The sequence below is a fragment of the Amblyraja radiata genome, chromosome 2 (genome assembly GCF_010909765.2).
Source record: "Amblyraja radiata isolate CabotCenter1 chromosome 2, sAmbRad1.1.pri, whole genome shotgun sequence".
In the NCBI taxonomy this organism is placed as follows: domain Eukaryota; kingdom Metazoa; phylum Chordata; class Chondrichthyes; order Rajiformes; family Rajidae; genus Amblyraja; species Amblyraja radiata.
Genome location: NC_045957.1, coordinates 52,950,094 through 52,969,992, shown reverse-complemented (window position 1 = coordinate 52,969,992; position 19,899 = coordinate 52,950,094). Strand labels below are relative to the sequence as shown.

Below are 19,899 nucleotides of genomic sequence, written 5' to 3'. Positions count from 1 at the left end.
AGTGGAGGTGGAAGAGGTGAAATGAGTACGAATCCAGACAAAGTGATGAAGTAACCCGGTAGGTCAGTCTTGACTTGCGTATAAGCATGTACAAACTGGAGGAACAGCACCTTGTATTCTGCTTGGGTGTCTTACAACCGAACATTATTGAACCTCGTCTTCCAGTATTCGCTACCCATCTCCCCCCCCCCACCCCCCTCCATACAAACACCAATACTCGTTAATGGATTCATTCCAATTGACTCTCAGTGACTCACTATTGGAGTGCATCACTTGTTTCATTGAACAAATGGAGTTCTCAAACTGGTAATTTTTGAATGGCTGTGTTTTCTGCTTTCTTTGGTTATTATGCTAATTACCTGCAATATTGTTTACAGGCGTTTATGTTTTGGCTGCCACAAGTCGTCCAGACTTGATTGATCCTGCTTTGCTAAGGCCAGGTCGTCTCGATAAATCTGTGTACTGCCCGCCTCCTGATCAGGTATAGAAATGGTTTTGGAGCTATAGTTGGGAAGGGAAATCTGGCTTTTAAAGTAAATTTTGGGGTTTAAAAAAAGTGTTTTTTTTTAAAGCTAATGTTTAACTGCAAGGTTTAGTGAATGCTTTTAGCTGGAAAGACATATTGTCAATCACAAATAATTCCATGTTAATATTTTGCAGAATGTGCTGCACAGATTAAGAAGGTTGGCTATATTAAAAACAACATTGCAGTAATATATGAATTGATGGTAATTTGAGGAGTCCCTAGACATGTGTCTGTTTTTCTAATATAAACAAGCTCTTCCATATATACAACCTAACAAATTTTAAATGATGCATTTATATAGGATTCAACTTTCATAAAAACACACACAGGTGTGATCTGCAGTTTTAATACTATTTAGCAAAATATCAAAGAATCATTGCACAATTGAAAGTAATTCAGCCATTCATTCATCAAATCTCTACTGGTTCTTGGTAAAGCGATCCAGTCATTCCCGTTCCACTATCGCCCAGAAATTCTTTCAAGTGCTAATCCAACTTCCTTTTCCGAAACATTTTTCACCATCTATTCTCAGTATTGAATTCCGGATCATAACTGCCCTCTGAGTAAATAATAAAATTTGTAAGATGCCCTTGTATTTAATGCCTAAAATGTCATACTTGTGTCCCCCAGATCATGAACCATCTGCTAATAGGACCAACTTCCCTCCGTCTGCTATGCATGGATATCTGTATCAAATCTCTCAACCTTCTTTGTTCCAAAGAAACCAGGCCCAGCTTTTGCTGTTTGACCTCTTCATTAAAGTTGCTCAAGTCTAAATCCATCCTAGTAAATAATGTCACTGCTAACTTTTGGACCTCATGATCCTTTGTCATAATCTGTTGACCAGGCTCAGGTGCAATATTTCAGTTGTGAAATAACCAGCTGTTAAAATAATTCAACTTATCTGTTTGTGAATCAAATGCCCCATTTGAATTTCTTCCACTTTCTAATTTATATAACTCCAGAATTTTGCATGTCACAGTGTACCATAGGAACTGTACAGGCTGAATTTTTTTAAATTAACTCTTTACAGTGATAAACAGCATTTTATATCATTGTTTTTAGCAGTTTGAAAGTTGTGTCATTTGTTAGAGTTATTTTGTTCAGAGAACTGCCATTCTTTCTTGATTATATAAAGAAGTAATTTTGAATGATCTCTGGTAGATAAAAAATGCTGGAGAAACTCAGCGGGTGAGGCAGCATCTATGGAACGAAGGAGTAGGTGACGTTTCGGGTCGAGATTGATCTCTGAATCTTTGGGGAGTGTTTGGGAAAAAAAAACTGCTTTGAGCGACAAGTAATATTTGAGCCTTTGATAGATTTAGTGTCTAATCAATGTAAAAACCCATTTCCATTTTGTATCTATAACAAGCTACTGAAAACTCTGCACCCGACATAGAACTTACTGTCCCTCCATGTAGACACGTGCAGTTTGCATAATGCCCAAGAATATACAGTTTTGTAAAGCCTAGGGTTAGAGCCCACCTAATATGAGTGAATAGCCAGTATTTAACCAGCTTCCAGAGTTGCTGCTTGTCCCATGTCCAATGTATTTGAACAGCTTGTTCAAGTTTCCTGCAGAGTTCAAAATGCCATATAGAATCTGTGACTTTTGTGCTTTAATTATTTCAGACATCTTGCTGTAATTCAGTTAATCATATTAACTGTGCCAGTTATATGCAAAATGAAGCCATTTTATCGCTAAATCTGCATATTTCCTTATGTTACAAATAAAATTCATGCCATGTGTTCTTCCTCTCTCACATCAGGTAGCACGCTATGAGATTCTGAAGGCATTGAGCCAGACTTTACCTTTAGCGGATGATGTTGACTTCCAGCAAATTGCAAGCATGACTGAATATTTTACTGGGGCTGACTTAAAGGCTTTGTTCTGCAATGCCCAGCTCGATGCTATTCACAGCACTCTGTCATCCAGTGTACTACAAGTAGGTAATCTGGTGTAAGAATATCTCATTCATTGATACAATGGAAGAAATAAAAATATAGTGCTGTTGGGTACTTAAAGGTTAACATTAATGTAAATTAGATTCTACTGGGTGGCACGGTGGCAGAGTTACTGCCTTACGGCACCAGAGACCTGGGCTCGATCCTGACTAGGGGTGCTTCTCTGTACGGAGTTTGCTTGTTCTCCCCGGGACCTGCATGGGTTTTCTCCAGTTTATTCCCACATTCCAAAGACGTACAAGTTAGTCGGCTAATTAGCTTGGTATAATTGTAAATTGTCCCTAGTGGGTGTAGGATAGTGTTAGTGTGCTGGTCGACGCAGACTCGGTAGGCTGAAGAGCCTGTTTCTACGCTGTATTTCTAAACTAAACTACCGCTAACTGACATTTAACTTGCAGTGTCACCTAAAAGTTAGAATCCAAATCAAAGCTAGAAAGAAAAGTGTTGTACAACTTTTTTTCCCCCTTCTCCTGTGACATGATAATTACTTCAATTGACCAAGAGCTTGTTTTCACGCTGTATGTCTCTGACTATATCTCTTATTTGCTGTCATTTATTCTCCATTAGTAGTAAATATATAGATGTTTATCCAGTTGTACCATTGCCAAATATTTCATTTCACCTGCCCTGGCCAACATATCAGTTCTGCTCATTGGATTGAACTGTGTAATAAAACTAAAATCCCCAATCATGTAACCTTTCTTTCATAAGTCTGCCTATCTCATCTTGCCTACTTTCTTCCCAAAATTGGCCTGCCTGTTGCCAGAACCTTAATTGTCTCATTATTACCTCCAACCTCATTTATTAGTGTAAATAAGTATGGCCATGTAAATAAGTATGTCATACAGCCTGGAGTTTAAAGTCATCTTTAATTGTTACACATAATATAGTGGTACAGCAGGTTGCTAGTTCATCATCACCGCTTCCAGGACTACCTAGTGTAGGAAGTGGGTGTTAGTATAAAGCATACAGTAAGGTGAGGTTAGTGATGCTACTCTACTATGATTGGTTCACATGCAATAACCAATCTACAATTACTATGGTCTTCTTTCCAGTTCGTAAACATGATCTTTTCAAAAACTTTGCTTAGCATTCCATCCTGCAAAAAGTTTTGTTTATCAACTTCCACATGCTTTTATTTCTTCAAATCTAATGCTCATCTTTGCATTTAAAATGTTCTTGCCTGCCATTTGCATTGCCCTTTAGTCCTTAAGTTAACAATAAGCGAGTTCGATATTCTGACTCTGCATGCCCAGGTCATAGGTCACTTGCGATAAACAGTCTCGGTAACGGTGATGCTGCATTGTGTGCAGGCTTGCGTTTCGTCCGTGGTTGGGGTCGGGCCCGGCTCTCCATTGCTGCTGGGCTGTCCCTGCCCCCCATCCCTGTCCGGAGGTGTCCGGGGTGGCCCCGGTTCCAGCTCTGCTCTCTCTGCCTGTCCCGCCGGGTTGGCCAGCAGTCCTCCACCTCCACCCCTTTCTCTCAGTACGACACCGAGCTCCTGCTGAAGATGGGCGGACAATAAATAATAGGTGCAGGAGTAGGCCATTCGGCTCTTCGAGCCATTCAATGTGATCATGGTTGATCAGCCGCCGGCCCTGCTCGAAGACGGGCATCTCGGAGCCGCTGCTGCTGGTGACGTCCTGGTCGGAGAGAGTCTGCGGACGGGCTCCTGCCGGCCATGGGCAGGCCGGGCGCCCACTACAGCTGCTGTTGGTGATGGTGGTGCTGGCGGCAGCAGCAACCTCCTCCCTCTCCCTTGCCCAGCCCCAAGCTCAGAGTTCGGGCCAGCTCCAACTCCAGGTCTGGGCTGAAGGCCGCCCGCAGCGCGGCCCAGTCGAGTGCCGGGCTGGAGGAGGCTGAGCTCAGGCTGGCGCAGGTGAGGCCGGGGCCCTCGCTCCTCGGGGTTGTGGATGAAGTAGCAGCAGGTACGGTAGGGGCAGAAGCCAGTGGTGTGGAAGGTACGGCTTGTACTTGGGGTGGCGGCTGAGGGAGCGCAGCTCGGCCAGGCCGTGGGCGAACTGGCACTTGTCGCCGTAGCGGCCCATCGGGGAGCGAGTTCCTTTGGAGTTAGAGCGTGGTTGGGCTGGAGTTGGCGCTTCTTCTCTGCGCTGGCTGTGGGCCTGGGGCCGCCGGTTGGCCCGGTGGGAGAGGCGGTGGTGAGCTCGGGTTGGCGCTTCTCCGTGCTGGCTGTGTGCCTGGAGGCTGTGTCCCATCGGTCCGGACATCTCCAGCCACTCGAGTGAGGGACGGGTCCAGTGGCGGTTCGGCGACATGGGTTTGACCCTGGCTGCGGTTCTGTGTGCGTGCAGCTGCCGAGAGCCGGTCCAGTTATCACGGGGGGACTCCCCCCCCCCCCCCCCCCCCCCCCTCCACTCGCATCTGCCCCCTGACAAATACAAACTTGAAAAAAGATTAAAAACCAGACCCAAACTATATTCACTGTATCTACAGCGCTTCGTTCGATTTTTATTTATAGCGTTTGACCTTTGACAAATCCCACGATTCCTTGCGTTTTTCGGACTACCGAACTCGCTTATTCTAAATTCTGTTTTTGATTGTGAATCCTAGTTAAACAGCACCGATATTCCAACCTTTTCCCTACCTCTGCTAAACGAATTTGTCCGCACTGTTCTCTATCCATTGTCATGCCTATTCAGGTTCCTAAATGTTTCTTATACAATTATTGTATGTGTATTCACATACACATTAGTGTTTAAAAAAACTTTCCATTTAAAACCTCTGAGACACCTTCCTGTCATGTTAAATCAATGCAATCTTATTTTTCATATCCCCATCATGAGAAAAAAAGATTTTATTCAATGTCAGTCATACATCACAGAAACAGGCCCTTCAGCCCAACTTGTGCATGGTGATTAAGGTGATTTAGTTAGTCCCACGTGTCCCGTATAATTTTATATCTTTATCAGGCCCCTTTAGCTCCAAGAAGAATAAATCCAGCCCATCCGGTCTCTCCTCATAACTAAAGTTCTCCAGTCTTCTCTATTGTCAACCATATCATCACAACTGGAACTGCACACAATTTTATGCAACTACATTATATTACCTTTATTACATGTGCTGAAATTTCCTTTCCTGGTGACTTGTCAATCTCATTTTTAAATCTTCACTGTATTTGGTCAGCCCTGCTACTAATACTTTCTGCATGAGCAATTGTAAGACCATTACCTTGAAAAAGAAAATCCAGTCTATTTCAATATCAATTCTCGTATCTAGTGTTAGTCTATGTTGTAGATGGTTTGTATTGACAGAACCATCAAAATAGACAACATATGCAATAAAGAAACTGCTAAAGGAATTCAGTGGGTCAGGCAGTTGACATTTTGGGGTTAAATCCTTCAAGACGACAGTTCGGGAAGATAGCTGACAGAAAGGGGTGGAGCAAGAGCTGGCAAGTGAAAGATAGATTGGGTTAGGTGTTGATTGACAGATGTCAGAGGGAGGAGGAAGAGATGGGTGTGGGGATGTTCAAAGTCTGGCTGAGAAAACAAAGGACTGAATATGGTGGAGTCTAATAAAAAAGGAAGGTGAGGAGTGATGTGTAGAACCTAAGAGAATGGCAGGTGGGGAATATGGAACCTGTAGGGGTGAGTGATGAGCAGGAGAGGAACTGGGCGACAGGCCAACTGGCCCTGGAGAACACTCAAGGGCATGTCCACCAGAGCCAGCCAATTCAATTCCCCTTCCCATATACCTGTCCCCTGTGCCTTCCATTGCCTGAGTGAGGCCATGTAAACGAAGCAGCACATATCCTACTGATGTAGCCTACAACCCAATGACATGAACATTTTAATTTTCTAATTTTGAGTAACCAATCTATTCTCCTCCTCCTGGCCTTCCCAGGTCCACTCAAGTATTTCCCTTCTTTCCACTGACTGCTGGGTAATAGCAGCAGATTTTGAAATGTAACCAAATGAATTATTATTTCAAATTAGAAAAAGGTAGAGTGGAGAATGTAAATGGGTAATAATTTACATTTAAAGTGTCAGAATCTTAATATAATCTATTTTTTGCCACTTATCCTCCAATTCTTTCGAATGTTAGTATCGAAATGCATTTTCTTTAACAAAATTAAAAAGCTCAAAAATTTGGAAACTGAAATATGTGACTTCAAGACTTCATTCCTGTAGGATCATTGTGGTCTCAAATTTAAAAAACCCATTAAGCTTAAGAGTCTCATCATATTTATTTCTGCAATGGTCTAAAATGACCTGGCATTTACGTGGCTGCAAAGTTTTTAATAATATTCTTGTTTCACCTTTATTTTCCTGCAATGATATTGGCCAATTTCTGGCACTTTAACCAAAATAATTTTTCTAATTTACTCTAGGATGCACATTCAGGATCTGATAGTGATGCAAGTTTATCTTCCATGATCTTCTTGAATCATAGCAGTGGTTCCGATGAGTCAGTGGGGGACGTAGAAGGTGGTTCGGAACATTCCGCTTTTTACCTGGACACTAGTGAAATATTACCTGATGATCCATGCCCTAACATCTGGCGCCTTTACTTTGGTAGCTCTTATGAATCAGAAGTGGGAAATGGAACATCTTCAGAACAGGCCAGTTTTGTTTTTTCATTGTCATAGTATGGAAATTAACCCTTTGCTGACCAAGATGCATCTATGCTACAGGTTTTCTGCCAACTAGTGCACCTCCTTTAATCCGGACCAATTATGAGAGTAGTGCACTAAATCTCCCCCACCCCTTTTAGAAAACCCCTCAAAAATGTGGTGCCTAGGCTAGGTTCGATCGCTCGTGTGTTAGACGATGTGTTGGCTTCTGTCGTCATCCAACATGTTGACAGAATTGGTCGCCCAACACGTCAGTGCATCGTGTCGTCGTTTCCGTGGATCGCCACGAGGAGGCTTCTGTCATGATTCTCCCCCCCCCCCCCAAGGCTGTGACCTCCGATGGGCTGGCAAAACGGCATTATTAATATAGTAATTGAGCACAGAAACAGCCCCTTTGGCCCAACTAATGCATGGCGACTAAGATGTCCCATCTACGCAAGTTCCATTTGTCTGCATTCGGCCCATATCCCTCAAGCTTTCCTATCCAAGTGTCTTTTAAATACTGTTACAGTACCCACTCCAACTACCTCCCCTGGCAGCTCATTCCATATACCCACCACTCAATTGATGTAGAACAGTATAGCACAGGAATAGGCCCTTCAGGCACAATGTCTGCACTGAACATAATGCCCAACTAAGCTACCGTATTTCCCGGCAATGAAGACACTATTTTTTACCCAAAAATAAGGCACAAAAATTTACCTGAGTCTTGGAGGCCGAAGGTTAGGTTGTCAGTCAAGAAAGATAGACTTGGCAACCCCTCAGCACAGCAACATCAAGAACGATGTTGCTGTACTGAAGGATAACGAAGTCTATCCTCATTGCTGGCAGCTGATGGGAAGTGGTTGTAAAAGGACAGCGCTGTTGGGGGGGGGGGAAGAGAAAGAGTTCCTTTTACAGCGTGTAGGGAGTCTGGCCATGGGAGGGAAGTTGTCAGGATCAGACAATGGAACAGCCGCCACCTCAGCGCCTTCTGCCGGCCCGCCAGCCAGTGTCCTTCGGCACAGGTGCAACCAGTGGTTTAGAAAAAGTAATACATGTAATAGAATGTTTGAACAGCTATATTTTAATTATGTCAATATGAATATTCTGGTCTCAAACAAGAAAAAGTCAATCCCCATTTTAGATTGAAAAGCAGTCTTAACATGTTTTAAGATCGACAATCATCCGTTATAATTACTAGCTAAACAAGTTTTTATTTTTAATTAATGCAGAACTCTCAGTGCATGTCAGGACCAAATTCAGTGACCCTGGATCGCACCATTACATCTGCAAGGGACACCGTATCTTCTCAGCTCCCTTCATATATGTCGTCACTGCAAGAAGGATACCAGGAGCTAACTCGGGAGCAAGTGGAACAGCTATGGACTGAATTAAATGTTATTAAAGCAAACACGAAGAACAAGAACATGGTAGAGTTAACTTATTTATCAATGCCGAAAGATTGATATTAAAATTCGAAGTCGTAAATGTGTAACTGTTATAGTTCTGCTTTAAGGAAGTTCACATCTGATACATAGTTACAACAATTATTAACAGGCATGATATTCTTCCGATTTAAATCGGAATTATGATTTTTTTGTTTTCCTATTTGTCAATTTTTTTGTTGCCGGATTATTTGGCGGCCAATCAACCGATGTCTCAAGGGGGTTGCGTCCAATCACCGACCAGCTTCCCTTAAAATCCCATCCAATCAGCTGCTGTCTAAAAGGGTATTGTGTCCAATCACATAATGCGCCGGTCACTCGGCGGCCGGTCAGATGCAGTCTCCGAAGGACGTTGCGGCCAATCACCGACTAGCTTCCCTTACTGAAGCAGAAGTTGGCTGCAGCCAAAAATTGTAAAGATTTTTTTAGCTGTATGAAGTCATTTATTTCTTGAAATATTTATCTTTTGGGGGTTATTTTACTGGTTATGTGTTAGAAAAATTCTAAGCTTCTGTTATGTAAACTACCAGCAGAAAGCTTGGGAATCACTTTCAATTTCTTGAAAATGCAGGAGCCCCCTGTACCCCCACTGTGGGGGGGGGGGGGGGTACAGGGGGCACCTTCCCAATAGAGATTTTTTTTTCTTAACGCCTCCTAAATTTCTTGCCTTCTTACCCAAGATTGACTCCTCGTTTTAAAGTCTTCAGCCACTGACAACACCCTCCCAACATTGCGTTTTTAGACCTGTTACAATGTAGTGCTTCGGTTGGTTCCACTCTCATCTTTCAGAACTCGGTGAATGCAAATCAAGTTGTCATAATCTCTCTGTGGCAGTCCTAGGAGTCAGTCTTGTGAACCTTCATTGCGTCTCCCACATTACAAGTACAGTAAGCGCTCGTTTTAACAGATCCCTTTGTAATGAATTTGGGTTGTACTGGATTAATTTATCGATGCGACCCTCACCTCGCAAGGTGCACCAGTGAGCCCTTCTTCACCAGCTGCCACACCGCCTGGTTGAAGCAGTTGTTGCAGCTCACATTGTAGCCCCTGACGGGTAGCTTTTTCATCAGGCCGCTGCCAACAATATAATGTGCTCTGTCGCCGTGGGGCCCCCTCCCCTCCCCTCTCACCAGCTGCCGCTCCTCCCTGTTGTTCGTCGCTTTGTCCATTGTGTCTCTTTGCCAGCCCCCCTTCCCCCAACCGCATCTTCCTCCCCAGGAGTCATTGACATACTCCACGGGGGGGGGGGGGTGGTTTCATTGGAAGGGGGATGGACAAAGTGACGGGCAACAAAAAGAAGCAGTAGCTGGCGAGAGGGAAGGGAGCCCCACAGTGACCGGGCGCATCGTGTCGTAAGCAGTGGCCTGAAGAAAGCGCTGCCGGCCATGGGCTAAAATGTGAGCCGCAACAGCTGCATCAACTGGACCATGCGGCAGCTTGCGAGGAAGGGTTCACTGGTACAGACCAGTGGCATCGGCAGCTAGTTTTAAGGTGAAACAATACAAAGTGCTGGAGTAACGCAGTAGACTGAATCAGTCTGAAGAAGTCCCAACCTGAAATGTCACCTTTCCATGTTCTCTGGAAATGCTGCCTGACCAGCTGAGTTACTCCAGCACTTTATGTCCTTTTGTGTATTAACCAGCATCTGCAGTTCTATGATCCATTATAATGAGGGTATACTGTATATCCTCAGTTAAGTAGGTCAAAACAGTAGTCTCACAGAGGCTGTGTATAATTATTGCAAGATATCCTTGCTCCTATACTCAAATGCTCTTGCAACAAAGTCCAATGAATCATTAGGCTTATCAGCTTGATGCATCTGCAGGTTTATTTTTGTGACTGATGTGCAGATGCATCCAAGTCTCTTTGTACACACAAACTTTCCAAAATAATGCCATTTAAATAACATGCCTTTTTTTCCTACTAAATGCAATAACTTTGCATTTATCTATGTTATACAATATTTCCCAACTTTTCCTTTTGTATTTATGTCAGGTAGAAAAGTATTATCTTTGCATCTCATAACCATTGATCATTCCCTATCCACCAGCAATAGTTTTAATGAAGCTCCCCAATCTATCATATCCAACTCACTCCCTGCATGTTCATGATTTTCTTTGTTTAAAAAAAATTAAATCCCTAGTAACATGTTTAAAGCGTATGCAGTTTTGCATGTTTTAAATACCAATATTTCTATTACATATGAATTTTGTTCAAGGAGAGCAATACTCAAAATCAAGCAGGATCCACAAATACTTCCCAACTTATTTGCCAATCACATTTACTGACAGCACTTGCAAGTACAAGACCCTCCATCAGTCAACAAGAATGGAGCAATTTCACCGAAATGTGAGTAGAAATTATTGGTTTACTTTCAGTTTTTAATTTGTAATCTGCAACTGTTCAACAATACCACTGGTTTGCTCAGGTACAAGATTAAGTCAGCACGGTAGCGTAGCAGTAGAGTTGTTGCTTTACAGCACCAGAGACCCGGGTTCAATCCAGACCATAGCAGAGCTGCCAAGTAGTACAGAGTTTCCGTATTTTGTACGTAAATGCGATAAGAATACGGATGTACGGATTTGCTTTGTAAAATACGGATTTTTAAAAATCGGCCTAACTTCCTGTTTCATCTTGCTGCTTAAAAAATGCAAGGATATAAAAAGTCATACTGTAACTCTAAAAATTATAGCAGATTAAATCTATTAGTATTTTTAATTTCAAGATCTGGATGATTATTTTTGTAAGCTTTGATCTGCCTGTCCCGCTACAGGTTTAAACGCGCTGTCAGTTTAGCGCGTGGGAATTTAAAGGAACAGTTCTAATTATAGTGCTACCAGCTGGAGCACTATTGCCTTTACACATAGCGCTATGGGCTTTACACGTAGCGCTATGGGTCATAGACTGTCTGTGGAGGGAAAAGGAGAGAGGGAGTGAGGGAATAAGAGAGGGAGGGAGAACAAAAGGACGGAGAGGGGGAGGAAGGAGGGAGAGGGATGCTTCCAAAATGGCTTCTACATCATCATCTGGTGCTTAAAGCAGGAAGCAGCCGTTCAAACAGAAGTATACAAAGAGTAAAGTGCGTCAAGTAAGGTGCGTAGAAGACATGTCAATTAGAAACATAGAAAATAGGTGCAGGAGTAGGCCATTCGGTCCTTCGAGCCTGCACCGCCATTCAATATGATCATGGCTGATCATCCAACTCAGTATCCCGTACCTGCCTTCTCCATGCCCCCTGATCCCTTTAGCCACAAGGGCCACATCTAACTCCCTCTTATATATAGCCAATGAACTGGCCTCAACTACCTTCTGTGGCAGAGAGTTCCAGAGATTCACCACTCTGTGTGAAAAAAGTTTTTCTCATCTCGGTCCTAAAGGATTTCCCCTCTATCCTTAAGCTGTGACCCCCTTGTCCTGGATTTCCCCAACATCGGGAACAATCTTCCTGCATCTAGCCTGCAAAACCCCTTAAGAATTTTGTACGTTTCTATAAGATCCCCCCTCAATCTCCTAAATTCTAGCGAGTACAAGCCGAGTCTATCCAGTCTTTCATCATATGACAGTCCTGACATCCCAGGAATCAGTCTGGTGAACCTTCTCTGCACTCCCTCTATGGCAATTGGTAGCAAAGTTATGCATTGTTGCACTCTTACATAGGTATGACCACACATAAAACCCCCCAATTTTTCAGCAAAATGGCACCGCGTAAAAATACTGATTTCCTCAGCAAAATTCTGATTTTCATGTACTAGAATACTGAAATGCTCTGACAAAACTTGGCAGCTCTGCTATAGGTGCATGTTTGTACGTTCTCCCTGTGTGGGTTTATTCCGAGATCTTTCGGTTTCCTCCCACACTCCAGACGTAGATGTTTATAGGTTCATTGACTTGGCATAATTGTACATTGTCCCCAGTGCGGGTAAGATAGTGTTATTGTGCGGGGATCGTAGGGCCTATTTCCGCACTGTATCACTAAACTCAATCCAAAACAATACTAGTCAGCGCCTATTCTAGACCGGATTATTGCCATGAATAGGGTAAGTACAAACTTGCTATTGCTTGGAATTTTATTTTTACCTCCATTTTCTTTGAACAGTACCTATCTCTTGTAAGGAAGCCATCCCCTTCTGTTTCTCTACCTCTGCCCTCAATATGAGGCGTTCCACTCCTTGCCCCCATCCGGGTGAGGCAGAAATTCAATGCATCTGCTCTAAAGTTGTCTAAGTGCTCTCAATGTGGTGTCTTCCATAAAAGTGAGACCAAATGCGGCCTATGCGATAGTTTTGCTAAGCATATGAGCTCTGTCCACCTGGTATTTCTAGTTGCTAGCCATTTCAATTTCCCTCTCCATTTCCTTTCAGACTTTGGCCTCCTCTACTACCACACTAGAACAGCACCTCATTTTCTTCCTCGGTAGTCTACAAACCAATGGCATAAACATTGAATTCTAACATCATGTAACCTCGTGGTCCCTCTCTCCCTCATTATCCCCCCCACACAGATCCTTTCCCACAAACACCCAGTTCCTCCCTACCCGGTCCATCTGCCCATCATCCAAATACTCCATGTATAAACATCATTTTTGTTTCTAATTCTGTTAATACAAAATCTAGCAGTTTCACCACAGCCAATCAATCTTGAAGGTACCCTAATTTAATTATTCATATGACTGCTGTAGGAAGCTTATAAGAACAGGCAACTATCATTTGACTCTCTTTGGCACAATGCAGTCAATCCTAGTCCCCAAAAACACAATGTAGGAAAAACTGAGCAGATCAGACAGCTTTAGATCTGAGACCTGTGACAGATAGAAGATACAGGAGCCTGAAATCTGCAACATCCAGGTTCAGGAATAGGCTCTTCCTCACAACCATCAGGCTCTCAAACTCAACTCAAACAAGACTCTGATCATTAATAGAACTGGAAAAATAGAATTAAGAGGTAGTTCAGTTCCAGGGAAGATTATGATAGGTAGATCAAATGGGTTAATGTGGCAGTTAAAGCAGAGTGCTCCTTGTGTCTAATAGCAGGCCAGGCTATACTAAATGAGGGAGATAAAACCCCGTAAAATGGATAACTAACGGAAATTGCCTGTGCTGATTCAAATGAAAAAGAATGAGATACTTGAAGTTGGAGAATTTTACTATCCATTCTAGAAAACCGCAACTGGACCAGATGCAAAATTGTATTGTATTCAAATTTATTGTCATTGTCTCAGTTAGAGACAACGAAATGAATTTCCCTTACAGGCAGTATCATAAAAATAAAAATAAAAATAAAAATAAATAAATAATAATAAATAATAAAACATATTAAAAATAAAATAGAATTTAAAATGAGGTATTGTTCCTCACTTGTGTTGGCTCTCATTGCAACAGTGCAGGGGGCCACAGACAAGACCGAGTGGGATGGAGAATCGAAGGGGCAGGTAACTGGATAGTCAGGATCACTCCTACGGAGGTGCTCTGTAGAGTTTAGTTTAGAGAGTGTGGAAACAGGCCCTTCAGCCCATCAAATCCGCACTAACCAGCGATCCCTGTACATTAATACTATCTACACACAGTAGGGACAATTTACACGTACCAAGCCAATTAACCTACAAACCTGTACGTCTTTGGAGTGTGGGAGCAAACCAATGCAGTCACGGGGAGAATGTACAAACTCCATACAGAACAGCACCCGTAGTCGGGATCGAATCCGGGTCACCGGCGTTGCAAGGCAACAACTCTTCTGCTGCGGCACCAATTTCCATTTGGTTTCTCCATATTGCGATTGAATATAGCAACGCTAAACTGAAAATTCAGGACTGTTAAAGAGGACAAGTGAGCGATAGTGTATTCCATGGCAACATCTCTCCAAAGATATGCTTTTTTTTTTGTTTTTTTTTTTTTGTTTATTTTATTAGAAGTTAATACAATACAAAACAATACAGTGGCACCTAATTTTAGGTGCCAACTATGTCATACCGTAATCCATTCTATGTACAACCTCTAGTTTTATGTTATGAGTAGGCAAGACAAGAAAAAGAAAACAATAGAAAGGGGAAAGAGTGGAAAAATAGATGGTAGAGAGTAGAAAAATGTGAAGTGTGGATATAAAAAATAAAAATAAAAAAATAAAATAAAAAAGAAAAGGTGGAAAGTAGAAATAGAAGAAAAGGCCCCTTAAAAGAGAATTTTTCACTGATAAGTTTATGCTGTAATATCCATTGAAGCTGTTATAGTGTATTCAGTGAATCATCTGCTGTTTTAAATTCTGTACTGACTAGAATATTCACCCTTTTGATTCAAAGACACTGGATTGTGTTTTAGTCACAGTATAGGGAGACTGGCACACCTGCTAAACAGCCTGATTTTTTGTTTGACAAATTCCAGACGGATGTCTTTGCTATGAACCTCATTCCAACAACTGACCAGCGCCTACTGGTTTTCTGGTCTGCTCGCCCTCATTTTTGGTTCTCCATGGATCCAAGATATATTTGGTCTCAAATACAACATTGTTGCCAGATTTTCAGCTTTTGTTGTTTTGTGTAAGTCTTTGTCTGATTTAGGAGCCACGTAATAGGAAGATAGCATGCATCCAACCATGCATGTTCACATCGTCGCTTGTGATAGATGAGGCCCTAAGGCATATTATAATTTTGTCTGTGGCGTTAATTGGAAGACTAGGCACTCTAATTCTAAATAACTTTCTTGCAGGCTAAATTTTAATGGTTCAATTTTGCTTTTCTAAAAACAGGTACGAGAACTTCCGAAAATCTAGAGCTGGCAAGCAGAATGGAGTCCTCGTCAAGGCTGGACAAAGAGTTACTTTGGCATAAGAATTTACTCTTCAAATTGAACTCAAGTAGTCTTTCTATTAACTCTATTCAAGACCATATTGCAAGTGGACTAAAACCAAATCTGAAATATCACTGCTGCTTTAATTCAAGATTTATTTACACACACCCACACAGGGTAATTATGCACAACAGATGTTTTTTGGGCTTGTAATTCAACTTAATTGAAGTTTTTTAATTAAATGCTTTGCATTTATGGGGTTTTGCCCAATTATTTTTTACTTTGGTTGTCACACAAATTTCACTATGCTGTAAAAAAAAAACCCCACTGAGCTCAATATTGCAATTATTCTTATTGAGCGAGCAGGTATGCAAGCTGCATATGGCAAAACATATGTCCTGCTCAATATATAAATCAAATTGAAACATTAGAAAACTAAATTTTAAACATTTACTTTACATTAGATTACACATTATTTCTTGCTCTATTTATTTGTCTGGAGTATCACCCTGATGAAAAAAACATTTAACATTATTTCACATAACTGAAAGCTACTTAAGAATTTCTGTATTTAAACTGCACTTGATCTTAAATTGCCATCAGTGATTTAACCCGACCCATGTTCCCCTTGTACTCTTGTTCACATGCAAAGTGTCAGACAAGCTCCTTCCACTGATCACGAGATTTACATAGGCCGATCCCTTTTAGTGATGAATGCCTTCTTGACACTGGTCACCAAAGCTGAGCAAAATAGGTATGGGCTTACTTGTTTATAGGTGTGGTAGGTGTTTTTCAGCATCTCTGGCAGGATTTAAACTTGGATTGCCGTCCTATGTTAAAACAGCCCTGCTATCTAACAGAGGAATTGGCGAGGCCAAGCCAGATGTACATTGCTTTATTTTAATGACTCGTAATCCAATGAATGTACAGCAACATCTCAAGTACATATATTCTTAAAACAATTAAAAGTGTACGACAAAGACTTGCATTTTATACAGTGCTGTTAATCTTGCGTCATCCCAAGGTATTTCATGGCCAAGAGTGACCTAGAAACATGGTAGTTATTTCACACGCAATAAACTCTCATTACATTTAAATACCTCAAATGTTTTATGGAGGTTGGTGGGAAAATATTTTTGCGACACGGAGAACTCACCTGCCCTCGTTAGAATCAGTGTGTGGTATACCATAGCCTAGAAATTACATCAAAGCAACATTTCTTTTGCACTTACCTACAAGTGAATTTTGATTGGGGATATTGGTCCAACTTATCGCCAAAGTAACCATGTTAGTTACTCCCATAACAATAACCCCTTGATAGTGCAACGCACGTAGGAACCAGTCACAATTTAATCCTTTGCACCCACTCTCCTCTATGGAGTGTCAACACCCCCAACTGTGTTATCTACTCTTAGCACTGCCCCCAATGGAAGCTGTCCACCACCCCAACACACTTCCAAAATCACCAATCTGCCTCTAACCATCCCTCTGCCAATGAGCGCAGGCTCCAAATAGTTCGGAGCCGTCCCAGATCGTTTAGATCAACCCAAGCCTCAAGCAGATTCTGGACATTTAACCACAAAACTTCCTCCCCATCCCCGACTTTAGAGTGGGCATTGCTTTCAGCAGAAGTTACTTATCAGAACTTCCCATTATAATTTCTCCAAATAAGAGAGTGCAGGTCACAAATTATGTGCATATCACGTAGCAGGACATGCACTGTGCATGATAAGGGACTCAATCATCTCCATTCTGGTTGGCAATACATCAAGCACACCTTTTCAATAAAGTGCCATCACTTTTGAATGTTAAGTACCCTTATTCTTACAAAGTCTGATGATCCCACTGAAATACTCTTGATTAGATCTAGTTCTAGGTTTTTGAAGGTCCCTGGGCTTAATGTGGTAGAATTAAGCTACAGAATACACTTACTGTGTGAGATTGATATACCAGTATTCCAAGAGAAATACATACTCCCAGTCCCTCACATAAGAATAATATGTTCTGAGCTGTCTGTCACTTTGGGGTTTTTTCACCCCCAAAGTGCAGGAACATGCACTTATATTTGTTTCTATTGTCTCCCATCTCATTCAGCAATTTATACATTGTTTTGTAAATACATTTTATTCCCTCTTGCCATTTTTAATTTTATGCCAATATAATCTCTGCATTCTTTGGTATTACACATTATTCAACTACAGCACTATAGGAATAGTGCATCAACTGAATTTGTAATTACAATCTGACAGCTTCAAGGTAATTGTTAACAGTGACTATCCATTAAACTAATTTTATATTCTCAGTCCACTGTGGGATTTATATGCACATTCTTTGAATCTGTAATAACCCAACTGTTATTCTATCATGCCCTTTACTGTTGGAGAGCCCAGTATTTACTCTGATGGTTCCTTAAGATTTTGTACATAATCTTAGACTACACTGCCATCCCTTTTCCTATTCTATCCCTCCTCAATTTTGAAACACGGATAATTCAACTTCCAATACTAGCCACATTTCCTAACACTATTATTAATCCATCAACTTACATTTTATTCACAATACTTTTAAGTATAATTTATATCAATCCCAATTGGCAGCCAGACCAATATTTATCCTTTGACATGTTCTTCACAAATTCCTGATCTTTTTCCTTGCTTACTTGCTTTTCCCTTCATCTTTCCTTTCTGCTGCCCAAACATGTTTGTATAACATCACTTATAGTGGTGTTTACCGGACTAGCTTACATTAAACTTGCCCTTACACAGAACAATCCTACCAGAGGCACCAGAATTCCAAATCCTTACCCCAGTTATTATCTCCCTAGCAACAATATCAATCTATTCTTTAGAACATGTCACATTGAAAATAATCTTCTTGGACACAATTTTGTATACTAGCTCCTAAGTACAGAAACATCATTGCATTTCCTCAATTACCCCCCCCCCCCCCCCCCCCAAGCTAAACATTTGTTCAAACAACCACAACTTCTAATATTTCCCTTTCCCTTGCAAATCTATACTTTCAAACCTAATCATCTACGAGGTAGAAATTCCTTTACATCTTTAACATCATTCAGCCAAAAAAAGTTCACCAATGACATGAATGTAAATGACATTAAAGTCACTTCACACTGGGTGTTAACTGTATTTCACCTGTCATCATCTCCTTTGACTCTTCTTGCAGAAGAGGGCTGCCTTTCCAACCAAGCACCAAAATCAATCCAATCAGCAAACTGACCATATATGGTGGTAATTATAACCAGAAGAATAAGAGGATGTGTAGCTTGTTCACAGCTCAGATAACTAGCTCTTTTATTTTTGTTTAGTATCATGGGGCATGGAATGTGTTGAATGAATATTAAAAAATTGAGCTGAGAATACTGGATTTCCAGACTCAGCAAAACTATGACCTGGAGGAACAGGGGAAAGTAGCGGGAGAAAAACACACACATATAAACAGTAAGCCAGGACATAAAATTTCCAATAAAATATAAAACGACAATTTCACCATTCAAAACTGTAGTTCTGAAAAAAATGCATCAACACAGAATAAACTCATCCATAACATAATTGCTAGCACAATTCATTGATAAAATATCTAGCTAAGTTACGATTCTTATCTCCAGCACACAAGGTATGCTTAACATCATCACAACTAAAAACAAAATCATAAAAATACAAATACTGGAATTTCTGAAATACTAAAATATTTATCTGTGTAAACTTTGTTGGAAGGATGAAAAGTTTCAATATCCTTTTACCTGTTTCTGATCACATATCTAAAGATTTAGCCATGGGCAATAACTTACATAACACGCTAGTCGCAACACAGTATGTACAAAAGGTTTTCATTTTATAACAAATCTGCAGTTGCACTTTAAAAAAAACAGGATAACAATCTGCTCTGGCAAAAGATCCAACTATCCAAAGTGAGGACATTACATGCAGCCTCCATAGGATGGCTGAATAACCTCTAAATTGATTATTGGAACACATGCCTTTGCACATTGATTTGCCTTCATTTTAGTGGGAAATATGTTGCCAAGGAGTTATGCAAATACAGATTGAGAACAGAGAAAGTCACAGTCTATTCCAGTGCAGCAGTTTGGAATCTGTTTACATAACCACCTATGTAGGCAGTTTTCATTTAATTCAAAAACATCTTGAGATTATGTTTATATTGCTTATTTTTGGAAAATAATTGAGTTATTGGTATGTGAAAAATCATTCTAGCCTGTGCAACTTCAAGGACTTCTGAATTGCACCAGGCAGCATGACGCAAGGGGATTCTGGGGCATGGTTTAACAGCTAGAGTAATGAAGTAAATGAAAGATCGGCAGCTTGTATGAGCTGCAATAGAAGCATCCTTGTGATCCAGTATCATACTGGGAGGAAATAACTCAATACGTGAGAGTGATAAGCTCTGGTTTAACTTTTTAGTAGTGCAAGAACACTATTAGCCAATTTACACTCTGGGTCACAATTAGCAAAATAACGACTTGGATTCAAATTTCACAAGCTTACTTCTACTTCATCTCAGGAAGACAAATGATACTGGTCAACTAATCCACCACAGATCCAAGTAACAGAAATTACTAGTGCAGGGATA

The 19,899-nt window shown here is 41.1% G+C and overlaps 1 protein-coding gene across 2 annotated transcripts in view; it reads left to right on the top strand.

The window, feature by feature from the left end:
• pex1 (peroxisomal biogenesis factor 1) overlaps nt 1–17,593 on the top strand; it is a 66,545-nt gene extending 48,952 nt beyond the window's left edge. Inside the window, exons 19-24 of one of the 2 annotated variants that reach the window (XM_033046524.1) lie at nt 378–481; nt 2,296–2,472; nt 6,843–7,073; nt 8,300–8,497; nt 10,731–10,861; nt 15,251–17,593. In XM_033046524.1, coding sequence (XP_032902415.1) covers nt 378–481; nt 2,296–2,472; nt 6,843–7,073; nt 8,300–8,497; nt 10,731–10,861; nt 15,251–15,332 — 923 coding nt within the window. In that variant the 3' untranslated portion in view covers nt 15,333–17,593. Of the gene's footprint in view, nt 1–377; nt 482–2,295; nt 2,473–6,842; nt 7,074–8,299; nt 8,498–10,726; nt 10,862–15,250 lie in introns of both variants that reach the window. The other variant, XM_033046534.1, reaches the window with a different exon arrangement.
• Nucleotides 17,594–19,899: the final 2,306 nt, after the last annotated feature.